General features: G+C 42.6%; 1 protein-coding gene across 5 annotated transcripts in view; it reads right to left on the reverse strand.

The window, feature by feature from the left end:
- Window positions 1–15,209, reverse strand: part of CBFA2T3 (CBFA2/RUNX1 partner transcriptional co-repressor 3) — an 80,838-nt gene that overhangs the window by 23,593 nt on the left and 42,036 nt on the right. For all 5 annotated transcript variants that reach the window (XM_082269604.1, XM_082269603.1, XM_082269602.1 and 2 more), the window contains 3 exons: window positions 5,854–6,095; window positions 3,918–4,007; window positions 2,073–2,260 (listed from right to left, as the gene is read on the reverse strand). In XM_082269604.1, coding sequence (XP_082125730.1) covers window positions 2,073–2,260; window positions 3,918–4,007; window positions 5,854–6,095 — 520 coding nt within the window. The remainder of the gene's footprint in view (window positions 1–2,072; window positions 2,261–3,917; window positions 4,008–5,853; window positions 6,096–15,209) is intronic.

Genomic DNA, 15,209 nt, shown 5'->3' on the forward strand with positions numbered 1-15,209 from the left:
CCACTGCCCACCTCCGAGGACCGTTCCCTGATTCCACCCACTGCCCACCTCCGAGGACCGTTCCCTGATTCCACCCACTGCCCACCTCCCAGTACTGCCCTTTATAGAGAACACAGAACTATTTTTGGTACCAAGTACTGTAAGTATGGAATTTGTTAATGATAACAAGAAAATCAGTAAAATAGATCTCCTGCAGCCAGCAACATCAATACACCCTCCAGCAACAATAGATCCCCCCAACAACAATGCACCACCCACAACAGAATATCCTACAGTACAACAATAAAGCCCTGGCAGCAACAACAGATCTCCCTACAGCCTGCATCAATAGACCCCCCCCTTAACAGTAGATCTCTCCCAGCAACATCTGACCCCCCAGCAACATAAGACAAACTCCAGCAACAATAGATCCCCCCACCAGTAACAAAAGACTTCCCCAGCAACAATAGACCCCCCTGCAGTGCAAATATGGATCCCCCCTCCAGCTACAGTACATCCCCTAGCAACCAGTATCAGTACACCCTTCAGCACACCCCAGCACCCCTTGCATACATTCAGTGCCGAAAGGTGCCGGAACTGCGTTCCCCCGCGTTCCTGCTGAAAAAAAGCCCTGACTGTATGTATTTATGTATATATGTACACAGGGGCAGCCATATTTGCTCCTTACAAATGCAGACCCTGTTTCCTGCTTTGCAGTGCTGCACAATGGTTGTACTAATATTTACAGCTCCTTCCTACACTGTTAAAGAGGAACTGAAGTCTGCTCACATAATTTGTGATAAAAACATATTTGTCATTCTGAAGCTTCCCTCCAACCACTTTGCATATTATTTTATATATACTGTGATTCTGTACTTGCCAAATATGCTGCAGAAAACTCTCTCCTCCAAGTCTGGCTGCAGCCATTTTAACTGTGGGCAGCTAAAGCTGCTGACTGTTCACTTCCTGGATTTACACAGACACAAACACACACACACACACACACATATATATACAAACAGACACAGTCACACTACTGCTTGCCTGCACATTATTTCTCCTCACTGGATGAATGCTCATGGATCTCTGCAGTCTCCTGTCATCTCCACCCTCATCCAGCCCCCTCCAGATCTGCAACTCTCATTGGCTTTCCTATGACTCATCCTTCCTCTCTTGCTGACAAACTCTCACAAGAGTGAGAAGAAGAAAGAATTACCAGACAAGAGGAAGTGGAGGCTGTATAAGGTATTTACTGGCAGACGGGTCCGCCTGTCAATTTTTCATGCAGACCCGATCAGAACCTCCATTCTTCTCTATGGAGCGGCGATGTAAATAGACATCTACTCTGATCCGATCCGCCAAAAAACAGAAGGATGGGGATCCTTACTCCTTCCATCTAGTGCATGGGTGTCCAACCTTTTGGCTTCTCTGGGCCACATTGAGTGTAGAGAAATTTTCTCGGGCCGCATATAAAATATATACTATAGTTAAGCTATATAAGTAATAAAACGCCACCGCGCCCTTCCCGTGCTGCCGCCCCCCCAGCACTAATTTATCACAACTAGAGGATGATCCTTTCCGAGGCAGCCTCTGTCTACAGTTAGTTGGAAGCCACTGTGGCCATGACCCAACCTGAATTCCTTCTTCCCCATCAAAAAAAAAAAATTGTCACGGGGCAGTGGGCCGCATTGCCTGGGGCTCTGGGCCGCATGCGGCCCCCGGGCCACAGGTTGGACATGCCTGATCTAGTGGATCGGATGGCAGTCAGGTGCAAATAGACAGGTGGTCTATTTACATCTGGCCACCCATAGAGGAGACCCGTCTGTGTATGTGTCCGCTCTACATGAGCGGACTGGACACGGACCTGTCATCCACCTGCTCAGTGGGGATCAACAGAGAGATCCCCTGCTGATCAAGCAGGTCACAGCCGCAGTCTGCCCCGTGTGAAAGGGGCCTTGAAAGTCATGGTTGACAAAGATGTACCTTACGGCCAATCAGTTGTGGCTTTTTCTCCATCCATTCATGTTATCTTTCCTAAAACTGCACCAGACTTTAGTTATTTATCAGCCAACTTCTCCTGCTGATGGTTATACCTGTCAGGTGTCCGCCTCTTGCCATTCTCATTCACCTCCAGTAGGAGCTGCTCAGAGGCGTCGCTGGGGGAGCTGCTGACGCTGGTGTCCAGGAGGAGCTGTTCATGCTGTGCCAGGTATTGTGCCGGGCTTTGCTTTGCCAAACGGGCGCAGTGAAGAAGCTCCCGCTGCAGGAGTGGAAGGTTAGCCTGAAACAAAGAAAAGGTTTTATGTATGCAAGGGATAAAAGAGGTGACATGGATAAGTAATAGAGCTGCATGCCTGTCCTAGAAGTACAGAAACACAAAGGTTTCATGTGGTGGGAAAAAAGACCTGAACCCCAAAACACTTCATGAACCTGAAAACCGGACCCGTTCTGTGCTGCAGCTCATGTGTGAATGAAGAGTGGAAGGCTTGTTACCTTCTTCATTCATGAATACATTGTAACAATCTGATCACAATATATATTTCATTGTAGCTCTCATTCCCTTTGATTTTCTACTCAGTCAACTCCATTATAAAATACATTTTATAACAAAAAAGTTGTGCCTTCTTCACCCCATATTAACCCAGGTTTAAAGAGGACCTTCACCACCCTTATATGAAGATTATCTTCTTCACCACCCTTATATAAAGAGCATCTTCACCCCCTTATATGAAGATTATCTTCCCCATCCTTATATAAAGATGATCTTCACCACCCTTATATGAAGAAGACCTTCACTGCCCTTATATAAAGAGTGTCTTTACCCCCCTTATATAAAGAAGATCTTTACCACCCTTATATAAACAGGATCTTCACCACCTTTATATAAAGATGATCTTCACCACCTATATATAAAAAGGATCTTTACCACCCTTATATAAAGAGGGTCTTCACCCCCCCCCCCTTATATAAAAGAATGTCTTCACCACCCATATATAAAGAGGATCTTCCCCACCCTTATATAAAGAGTGTCTTCACCACCCTTATATAAAGAAGATCTTCATCACCCTTATTTAAAGATAATCTTCACCCCCCTTATATAAAGAGGATCTAAACCCCCCTTATATAAAGATGATCTTCACCCCCCTTATATAAAGAGAGTCTTCACCACCCATATATAAAGAGAGTCTTCACCACCCTTATATAAAGAGAGTCTTCACCACCCTTATATGAAGATCATCTTCACCACCCTTATATAAAGAGGATCTTCACCACCCATATATAAAGAGGGTCTTCACCACCCTTATATAAACAGGATCTTCACCACCCTTATATAAAAAGCATCTTCACCACCCTTATATAAAGATGATCTTCACCCCCCTTATATAAACAGGATCTTCACCACCCTTATATAAAGATGATCTTCACCCCCCTTATATAAACAGGATCTTCACCACCCTTATATAAACAGGATCTTCACCACCCTTATATAAAGAAGATCTTCACCACCCTTATATAAAGAGGGTCTTCACCCCCCCCCTTATATAATAGAATGTCTTCACCACCCTTATATAAACAGGATCTTCACCACCCTTATATAAAGAAGATCTTCACCACCCTTATATAAAGATGATCTTCACCACCCTCATATAAAGAGGGTCTTCACCCCCCCCCCCTTATATAATAGAATGTCTTCACCACCCATATATAAAGAGGATCTTCACCACCGAGTCTTGGTCTGCATACTGGTCCCGAGTCAGTAGCTCAGAAAGTATTAAAGCCGCTGGGTTAGCATTACAAGTAGCATTACTAATGCTAGCCGCTGGGTTAGCATTACAGCCAGGCAACTAGTATTTTCACAAATGGAGTTCAGAATCGCTAGCCAATTATATACATGGGGGAATAAAAAGAGAAGGCGTCGTGGATGTTGACCGTTTTACCTTTAAGAAAGGGATGACAAAAGGGCGGAGAGGGAAGTTGGTTGCTTCTTGCAGCTTCGAGTGAAATTCTTCGATTGTGAGTGTGGAATTCTGGGAAAATAGAATGAAAACCGTTAGAAATGTAAGCATAGCCAATCTTCTCAGTTAGCAGCTATTTAAGGCTTAAAAGAAAAAATGACCAGGGGGGGCTGCCTGCAATGTACTTTAGAACAGGACCGGGAAAAGGGGTGGGCAGGAGAGGCAGCTGCCCTGGGCACTGTGGTATCATGTGAGGTTGGGCCACAAGGAGATTGGGGAGGGGAGGGGGATTTGTGTTGGAAGGGGGTATTTGGGGGTTGGCAGAGAGTAAGGGAAAATGTGTGGGGGAGGGAGGTTTGCTAAAAGTGGTAATTTAGGGGGATTTGTGTTGGAAGGAGGAAGAAGATTTGTGTGCTAGAAGGGGGGGACTTTGGGTAGAATTCGTGCTGGGAGGGGGGATTTGAAGTGGGGGGGGGAGACGATGTGTACTAAATTTTGTGGGTGCATTTTGGCATGCTCCCCCTGGGCTCTAAATCACCTTAATTACCTCAACTACTGATAGCCACTCACACATTTGCATATACGACTGTAAGGCTACATTCACACCTGAGCGTAGCGTTTTCGCACGTTTTTTTACCGCAATTTTACCGCGATGTTTACAGGCGTTTTTTGTGCAGGCGTTTTTAGATTGAATAGAGACCAATGGAAAACGCCTGTAATCTGCCCAAAAAGAAGATCATGTACTTTTTTGAGCGTTGGGCGTTTTGTATACAGCGTCAAAACGCTCAGATGTGAACAGGGGCCATTGAAATGAATAGGATTTGTCTTGTTGGGCGTTTTGAGAGCTGATCCTAGAGCAGAAAAACTCCCCAAAAACGCCCCAAAACGCCTACATGTGAACAGAGCCTAAGTGTTGAAATTTAGCTAAACAAAAAAAAAACAATCTTCACAGCTTCAGTCTTATCACTTACCTGTAATGATGAATGTCTGATGTTGTGCAGGCAGCTGGACCCTGAGGAAATCTTCAGAGAAGAGATGCCCTGTCCTCTTCCTGGCTCTTCAGGAACAGCAGTACAGATGCTCCGGTGGGGACACGCCCCCTCCTTCCTCCTCCTCCACTGAGAAACATTCTTTCATTGATTAACATGAATTGTGAATGAAGGAGAGAATCCTGTGACTGATCAGACTCTCCCCCATTCACAGATCATGTTTAAAGCAGTCTAATCAATGAAAGAACTTTTCTCAATGGAGGAAAAGGGGGCGTGTCCCCAACAGATCATCTGTACTGCTGTTCTGCCTGAAAATTTGACAGGGATCCTCAAACTATGGCCCTCCACTGTTGCAGAACTACACATCCCATGAGGATTTGTAAAACTCTGACATTCACAGACATGACTAGGCATGATGGGAATTGTAGTTCCTGAACAACTGGAGGGCCATAGTTTGAAGACCCCTGCCTTAACCACTGCAACACCACAAGTTCAGAGCCAGGAAGAGGACGGGGCTTCCCTGCAGTGAAGATTTTCCCCTAATCCAACTGCCTGCACAACATAGGCAATACTTAATTGTAAGCAGGGCTGTGACAAGGGGTGAGCAGAAGGGAAAGCTGCCCGGGGCGCAGCCTTTATTGTAGGGATGGGGGGCGTCCCAAGTTCCCTCTGCTATAAGGCTAAGAAGAGTAGCTGTCAGGCCAGCCCTGGAGGCGGCAAGGAGAGGAGGAGAGAGTTGGAAGGAGGTGTGGGCTGTGGTCTCTCTCCCCCTACGCCTCATAAGCTTGCACATAATGGGGTGGGGGGGGGGCATCTTTGCCCTGGGCACTGGATAAATTTGTCCCGTCACTGATTACAAGTATGTTTTTTTTGCTGATTTATGTAAGGACAAGTGCAATCAATGCTGCTTTCCTGCCTCCTGTACTCACCACCAGTCCCAGCACCAGGGCCCGCACCCGTTCCCCGATCTCCGGAGAAATGTCACTGCCAAACTGCTGTAATGTAGTCAGGAAGCGCTTGAGTTTGCTGAGCTGCCGGGCCCCACAGGCCGGTGGCAGCTGCTGATTGGTTAGTGCAGCCGATGATGATGCAGAGGGTCCGTTGCTGAAACCATTAGGGGTGGATGGGGCTCCATTGATAGCAGTGGGGGAGTGACTGCTCCCGTTCATTACTGCAGAGATAAACAAAGATTAGGACTCATATAGAACGTTTACTACATTATATTTATTATTATTATTATTTATAATTATGCACAACGGGTCCATTTTATTTTATTGTACTTTTAGTAACCAAAACATTTTTTTTTTTTTTTTTACAATGAGAGGCAATTGCCAGACAAGTCCCCCCCCCCCCCCCCCCGGTGGTGGACTGATGGGGCGCCTGTACCACTTGCCTCCCAAGCCAATTCTGACGCTTCTCCTACATGTAAAAAAATCATAAATGTTTTTGCTGGAAAATTACTCAGGACCCCCAACCATTATAAAAATTTTGTTGAACCAAAATAACACAGCGCTTGCATGAAAACATGATTATCCAAATATATAATAATACATCAAAAAAATGTGAAATATATCATAAAGTGTATATATGATTTCCAAAATATATTAAAATATATTGAAAAATGGTGTCCAATAAATTATAAGAAAGTCCATCAATAAATCATTATGCACTACAGTGTTAAATAATTGATAAGTCAATAAAGTGCTCCAGTGCAGCACTTATATTTTGCACTGGAGCACTTTATTGCACTTTATTGACTTATCAATTATTTAACACTGTAGTGCATAATGATTTATTGATGGACTTTCTTATAATTTATTGGACACCATTTTTCAATATATTTTAATATATTTTGGAGATCATATATACACTTTATGATATATTTCACATTTTTTTTTAATGTATTATATATTTGGATAATAATGTTTTCATGCAAGCGCTGTGTTATTTTGGTTCAAAATTTTTTCTAAGTTTTTACTTGGTGAGCAGCAGCTGCAATATTTATTGATTCACATATTCATTTTGGCACTGTATTTAATCTTAGCACAGGTTTAATATCACTTCACTATTATATCAATTTTGGTAGCAGAGACCCTAGGGAATAATATGGGGGTTGTTGCAACTTTTTATGTCACCCGGTATTTGCCCAGCAATTTTTCAAACACGATTTTTTGGGAAAATAAACACTTTCATGAATTAAAAAAAAAATAAATAAATCACTAAAGTTAGCCCCAATTTTTTTGTATAATGTGAAAGATGATGCTAAAAAATAATAAAAAATGATAAATAGATACCTAACATGTCACACTTTAAAATTGCGCACACGCGTGGAATGGCGCCAAACATTGGTGCTTAACATTTTTAACACACTTTAACATTTTTTACAGGTTACCAGTTTAGAGTTACAGGGGAGGTCTAGTGCTAGAAATATTGCTCTCATTCTAACGATCGCGACTTAAAGTGGAGTTCCACCCTAAATTTATACTTACCTCCATCTTCTCGCTCCGGGTCACCTGAAAAACAAATGGATAATCGCAATTTTTTTTTTTTTTACTTACCTCGTATAGAAGAAAATATACTTACCTTACTTCCTTCTTCCTCCCCTCGGCGGCCACGGCCCGTCGTCACTTTCTGGCTTGCAATGATTCCTGGGAGTTGAACGTCATCGCTCCCAGGAATCAATGCGCCTGCACCGGCCCCGACGTCAGTTCCGGTGCGCGCGCGTCATTCCCTTCTAAACAGCTTCTGGGCATGCCCAGAAGCTGTGCAGGGATGACGCTGCGGCACCGGAAGTGGCGGCGGGGCCGGTGCAGTGCATCGTGAGACCGAAGAAGACGGAAGAGGACGCAGAAGAGGATCGCGCTGGCTTCAAGCTGCCCACACCTGAGATGGCAGCGCTGGACAATACTTTTTCAAGGTAAGTATTTCTCCTAAAAGGTAAGTGCAACCCGGGACAGATCAGAGGCTATCATTGTGGAATGTACTAGCCCTGACTGTCCCGGGGGTATTTTTATTAAAGAAAGTATTCCCAGGGTGGAACTCTGCTTTAATATCACTTCACTATTATATCAATTTTGGTAGCAGAGACCCTAGGTAATAATATGGGGGTTGTTGCAACTTTTTATGGTCACCCGGTATTTGCCCAGCAATTTTTCAAACACGATTTTTTGGGAAAATAAACACTTTCATGAATTAAAAAAAAACCACTAAAGTAAGCCCAATTTTTATTATAATGTGAAAGATGATGTTAAAAAAAAAAATAAAAAAAATGATAAATAGATACCTAACATGTCACACTTTAAAATTGCGCACACTCGTGGAATGGCGCCAAACTCCGGTACTTAAAAATCTCCATAGGCTACACTTTAAGATTTTATACAGGTTACCAGTTTAGAGTTACAGAGGAGGTCCAGTGCTAGAAATATTGCTCTCATTCTAACGTTCACGACTTAACCTCAGCCAGAACACTGAAGATGGGTCATGGATGGGTCTTCCAGCATGACAATGACCCAAAACATACCGACAAGGCAACAAAGGAGTGGCTCAAGAAGAAGCACATTAAGTTAATGGAGTGGCCTAGCCAGTCTCCAGACCTTCATCCTATAGAAAAATGTATGGAGGGAGCTGAAACTTCGAGTTGCCAAGCGACAGCCAAGAAACCTTGCGCGCATGGAGTCATTTTCCGGCACTTCCCGGCAAGGAATGCTGAAGGTCCGCCGGATCTTCAGAGCGCATGCGCTGCTCGCATCAGCAGCTGCATGCAGTGCAAATATCTCCTAAACTGTGCAGGTTTAGGAGATATTAATTGTACCTACAGGTAAGCCTTATTACAGGCTTACCTGTAGTTAAAAGTCACAAAAAGCGGTATACTACCGCTTTAAGGATTTAGAGAAGATCTGTAAAGAAGAGTGAACCAAAATCCCTCCTGAGATGTGTGCAAACCTGGTCACCGACTACAAGAAACGTCTGACCTCTGTGCTTCCCAACAAGAGTTTCTCCACCAACTACTAAGTCATATTTTGTTTGGGGATCAAATACTTATTTTACTCACTGAACTGCAACTCCATTTATAACATTTGTATCATGTGATTTTTCTGGATTTTTGGTTGATATTCTGTTTCTATCATATAAAATACACCTATGATAAAAATTATACACCCGCCATTTATTTGTAAGTGGGCAAATTTACAAAATCTGCAGGGGATCAAATAGTTGATTTTCCCCACTGTGTGACAAATATTGTATGTAAAATATAAGACTACCATCCCCCAACACAGACAGAGATCGGATCTATAAGATTCTATTGCCAAAGAGATCACAAAGGATTGTACAATCAACACACACACTATACAGTCCACTTAAATCAAATATCCTAAAAAATGGAATGTATGCAGTTACCGGTCACTACATCCTCATCAAATGTGTCTCCGCATACACTCACCGCCCACTTTATTAGGTACACCTGTTCCATTGCTTATTAGCACAAATTGCTAATCAGCCAATCACAAGGCAGCAACTCAATGCATTTAGGCATCTAGATGTGGTGAAAACAACTTGCTGAGGTTCAAACCGAGCATCAGAATGGGGAAGAAAGGGGATTTAGGTGACTTTGAGCGTGGCATGGTTGTTGGTGGCAGACGGGCTGCTCTGAGTATTTCTGGGATTTTCACACACATCCATCTCTCGGGATTACAGAGAATGGTGGGAAAAAGAGAAAATATCCAGTGAGCGGCAGTTGTGTGGAGGAAAATGCCTTGTTGATGTCAGAAGAGAATGGGCAGACTGCTTCCAGATGATAGAAAGGCAACAGTAACTCAAATAGCCACTCATTACACCCACGGTATGCAGAATACCATCTCTGAATGCACAACACATCCAACCTTAAAGCAGATGGGCTACAGCAGCAGAAGACCACACTGGGTGCCACTCCTGTCAGCTAAGAACAGGAAACTGAGGCTACAATTTCCACAGAATCTGTGGAAAGAACTGAAAACTGCTGTTCACAAACGCTCTCCATCCAACCTCACTGAGCTCGAGCTGTTTTGCAAGGAGGAATGGGCAAAAATTTCAGTCTGTCGATGTGCAAAACTGATAGAGACATACCCCAAGCGACTTACAGCTGTAATCGCAGCAAAAGGTGGCGCTACAAAGTATTAACTTAAGGGGGCTGAATAATTTTGCACGCCCAATTTTTCAGTTTTTTTATTTGTTAACAAAGTTTGAAATATCCAATAAATTTCGTTCCACTTCATGATTGTGTCCCACTTGTTGTTGATTCTTCACAAAAAATTACAGTTTTATATCTTTATGTTTGAAGCCTGAAATGTGGCAAAAGGTCAAAGTTCAAGGGGGCCGAATACTTTCGCAAGGCACTGTATACACCTACATAGTTTATACAGTATATATACACCTATATAGTATATACACACCATATATACACCTACATAGTATATACAGTATATATACACCTACATAGTATATACAGTATATATACAGATACACAATATATACACCTACATAGTATATACAGTATATATACACCTATATAGTATATACAGTATATATACACATACACAATATATACAGTATATATACACCTATATAGTATATACAGTATATATACACCTACACAATATATACACCTACATAGTATATACAGTATATATACACATACACAATCTATACAGTATATATACACATACATAGTATATACAGTATATATACACATACACAATATATACACCTACATAGTATATACAGTATATATACACCTACATAGTATATACAGTATATATACAGATACACAATATATACACCTACATAGTATATACAGTATATATACACCTATATAGTATATACAGTATATATACACATACACAATATATACAGTATATATACACCTATATAGTATATACAGTATATATACACCTACACAATATATACACCTACATAGTATATACAGTATATATACACATACACAATCTATACAGTATATATACACATACATAGTATATACAGTATATATACACATACACAATATATACACCTACATAGTATATACAGTATATATACACATACATAGTATATACAGTATATATATACACATACATAGTATATACGGTATGTATACACTTACATAGTGTATACAGTATATATATACACACACACACAATATATACACCTACATAGTATATACAGTATATATACACCTACACAATATATACACCTACATAGTATATACAGTATATATATATATATATATATATATATATATATATATATATATACACATACCAAGGATCTACAGTATATATATATATATATATATATATATATACACACACACACACAATATATACACCTACATAGTATATACAGTATATATATATATATATATACACATACATAGTATATACAGTATATATACACCTACACAATATATACACATACACAATATATACAGTATATATACACATACACAATATATATACCTACATAGTATATATATATATATATATATATATACACACATACATAGTATATACCCATACAAAGTATATACAGTATATGTATATATCTTTAAACAATTCAACCTCATGCCCCTCCTCCTGCACCAAGCAGTTCATATTGTTGTTGGATATTAGTGGACAAGCACCACCCAAATGGGCCGGACTCTCAGCGCTTTCAGCGAATGGCATTCCTGAAAACCAGAGCAGCAACCATCACATTTTACCATTTCCAGAACTCATACTTCAAGATCCTGCACAGACACAGCGACACAATTCAGCTAATAAATACCAATTTAAAATCATCTGAACTCTGACCTGCAGAAAAATACCAAACTCTAGCAGTAGTTGGAGGTCCCCTTTAAACACACAAAGGAATGCATGCTGTCCATTGCATACGATCCCGGGATAATTTCATACTTACCCGATGTCCTGACTGCTGTAATAAAATAAAGAGGTTCTGTCCCACCAGCACCCCGAGATTCCTCTGCATTGTCCAGGGCCATGCCCGGCACATATTGGCAGGATTTCGGTGAGTGGCACTTACCTTGCTGTAGCTTCACCCCTTTCTCTATAGCCGTCTGATCGCCTTCCACTAACACACACACACACGCTGGCACCAAGGCTGAGGGGCGGCCCACGAAAGAGCAGCCCAAAATAACCGCATGCCCACAACTGACAGGTGGGATCCCAAAGTGACACTCCGTGTGTGTGACATGTTCTGTGTGTGTGCGGGCTACATGCTTGTATTGCAAGCTGCACAGACGCTGGCATGTACAGAGCCATCAAATCACAGCTATACAAACCCACCCGGAGAGCGCTACACACACACACACACATATACACACACATACACATACATATACATACACATACACATATAAACATACAATATCTCACAAAAGTGAGTACACCCCTCACATTTCTGTAAATATTTTATTCTATCTTTTCATGTGACAACACTGAAGAAATGACACTTTGCTACAATGTAAAGTAGTGAGTGTACAGCTTGTATAACAGTGTAAATTTGCTGTCCCCTCAAAATAACTCAACACACAGCCATTAATGTCTAAACCGCTGGCAACAAAAGTGAGTACACCCCTAAGTGACAACGTCCAAATTGGGCCCAAGTAGCCATTTTCCCTCCCCGGTGTCATGTGACTCGTTAGTGTTACAAGGTCTCAGGTGTGAATGGGGAGCAGGTGTGTTAAATTTGGTGTTATCGCTCTCACTCTCTCATACTGGTCACTGGAAGTTCAACATGGCACCTCATGGCAAAGAACTCTCTGAGGATCTGAAAAAAAGAATTGTTGCTCGACATAAAAATGGCTAAGGCTATAAGAAGATTGCCAAGACCCTGAAACTGAGCTGCAGTAAGGTGGCCAAGACCATACAGCGATTTAACAGGACAGGTTCCACTCAGAACAGGCCTCACCATGGTCCACCAAAGAAGTTGAGTGCACGGCTCAGCGTCATATCCAGAGGTTGTCTTTGGGAAATAGACGTATGAGTGCTGCCAGCATTGCTGCAGAGGTTGAAGGGGTGGGGGAGGGGTCAGCCTGTCAGTGCTCAGACCATACGCCGCACACTGCATCAAATTGGTCTGCATGGCTGTCATCCCAGAAGGAAGCCTCTTCTAAAGATGATGCACAAGAAAGCCTGCAAACAGTTTGCTAAAGACAAGCAGACTGAGGACATGGACTACTGGAACCGTCCTGTGGTCTGATGAGACCAAGATAAACTTATTTGGTTCGGATGGTTTCAAGCGTGTGTGGTGGCAACCAGGTGAGGAGTACAAAGACAAGTGTGTCTTCCTACAGTCAAGCATGGTGGTGGGAGTGTCATGGTCTGGGGCTGCATGAGTGCTGCCGGCACTGGGGAGTTACAGTTCATTGAGGGAACCATGAATGCCAACATGTACTGTGACATACTGAAGCAGAGCATGATCCCCTCCCTTCAGAGACTGGGCCGCAGGGCAGTATTCCAACATAACGACCCCAAACACCTCCAAGATGACCACTGCCTTGCTAAAGAAGCTGAGGGTAAAGGTGATGGACCGGCCAAGCATGTCTCCAGACCTAAACCCTATTGAGTGGGGCATCCTCAAACGGAAGGTGGAGGAGCGCAAGGTCTCTAACATCCACCAGCTCTGTGATGTCATCATGGAGGAGGGGAAGAGGACTCCAGTGGCAACCTGTGAAGCTCTGGTGAACTCCATGCCCAAGAGGGTTAAGGCAGTGCTGGAAAATAATGGTGGCCACACAAAATATTCACACTTTGGGCCCAATTTGGACATTGTCACTTAGGGGTGTACTGACTTTTGTTGCCAGCGGTTTAGACATTAATGGCTGTGTGTTGAGTTATTTTGAGGGGACAGTAAATTTACACTGTTATACAAGCTGTACACTCACTACTTTACATTGTAGCAAAGTCTCATTTCTTCAGTGTTGTCACATGAAAAGATAGAATAAAATATTTACAGAAATATGAGGGGTGTACTTACTTTTGTGAGATACTTTATACAAACATACATACACACAAACACACACACTTACAAATATACACACACACATTATGGACACGGATTACGGACACGCACACATCTGTTCCTGTTTAGCTTAAACTAAAACCCATCAGATCAGAAGCTTCCACAACCCAACATCTAATTAAAGAACATCTGGCTGGAAGAAGCAGATCTCATGAAGGGGCTGAAAGAGACAATGCGGTGTATGAGAGATCCAGGGAGACAATGCGGTGTATGAGAGATCCATAGAGACCATGCGGTGTATGAGATCCAGGGAGACAATGCGGTGTATGAGAGATCCAGGGAGACAATGCAGTGTATGAGAGATCCATAGAGACCATGCAGTGTATGAGAGATCCATAGAGACCATGCGGTGTATGAGATCCAGGGAGACAATGCGGTGTATGAGATCCATAGAGACAATGCGGTGTATGAGAGATCCATAGAGACAATGCGGTGTATGAGAGATCCATAGAGACAATGCGGTGTATGAGAGATCCATAGAGACAATGCGGTGTATGAGAGATCCATAGAGACAATGCGGTGTATGAGAGATCCAGGGACACAATGCGGTGTATGAGAGATCCAGAGAGACAATGCGGTGTATGAGATCCATAGAGACAATGCGGTGTATGAGAGATCCAGGGAGACAATGCGGTATATGCGATCCAGGGAGACAATGCGGTGTATGAGAGATCCAGAGAGACAATGCGGTGTATGAGATCCAGGGAGACAATGCGGTATATGCGATCCAGAGAGACAATGCGGTGTATGAGAGATCCAGGGAGACAATGCAGTGTATGAGAGATCCATAGAGACAATGCGGTGTATGAGAGATCCAGGGAGACAATGCGGTGTATGAGATCCAGAGAGACAATGCGGTGTATGAGAGATCCATAGAGACCATGCGGTGTATGAGATCCAGGGAGACAATGCGGTGTATGAGATCCAGGGAGACAATGCGGTGTATGAGAGATCCATAGAGACAATGCGGTGTATGAGAGATCCATAGAGACAATGCGGTGTATGAGATCCAGGGAGACAATGCGGTGTATGAGAGATCCATAGAGACAATGCGGTGTATGAGAGATCCATAGAGACAATGCGGTGTATGGGAGATCCAGGGAGACAATGCGGTGTATGAGAGATCCAGAGAGACAATGCGGTGTATGAGAGATCCAGGGACACAATGCGGTGTATGAGAGATCCAGAGAGACAATGCGGTGTATGAGAGATCCAGAGAGACAATGCGGTG

The sequence above is a fragment of the Pelophylax lessonae genome (genome assembly GCF_965119305.1).
Source record: "Pelophylax lessonae genome assembly, chromosome: 10".
Classification (NCBI taxonomy): Eukaryota; Metazoa; Chordata; class Amphibia; order Anura; family Ranidae; genus Pelophylax; species Pelophylax lessonae.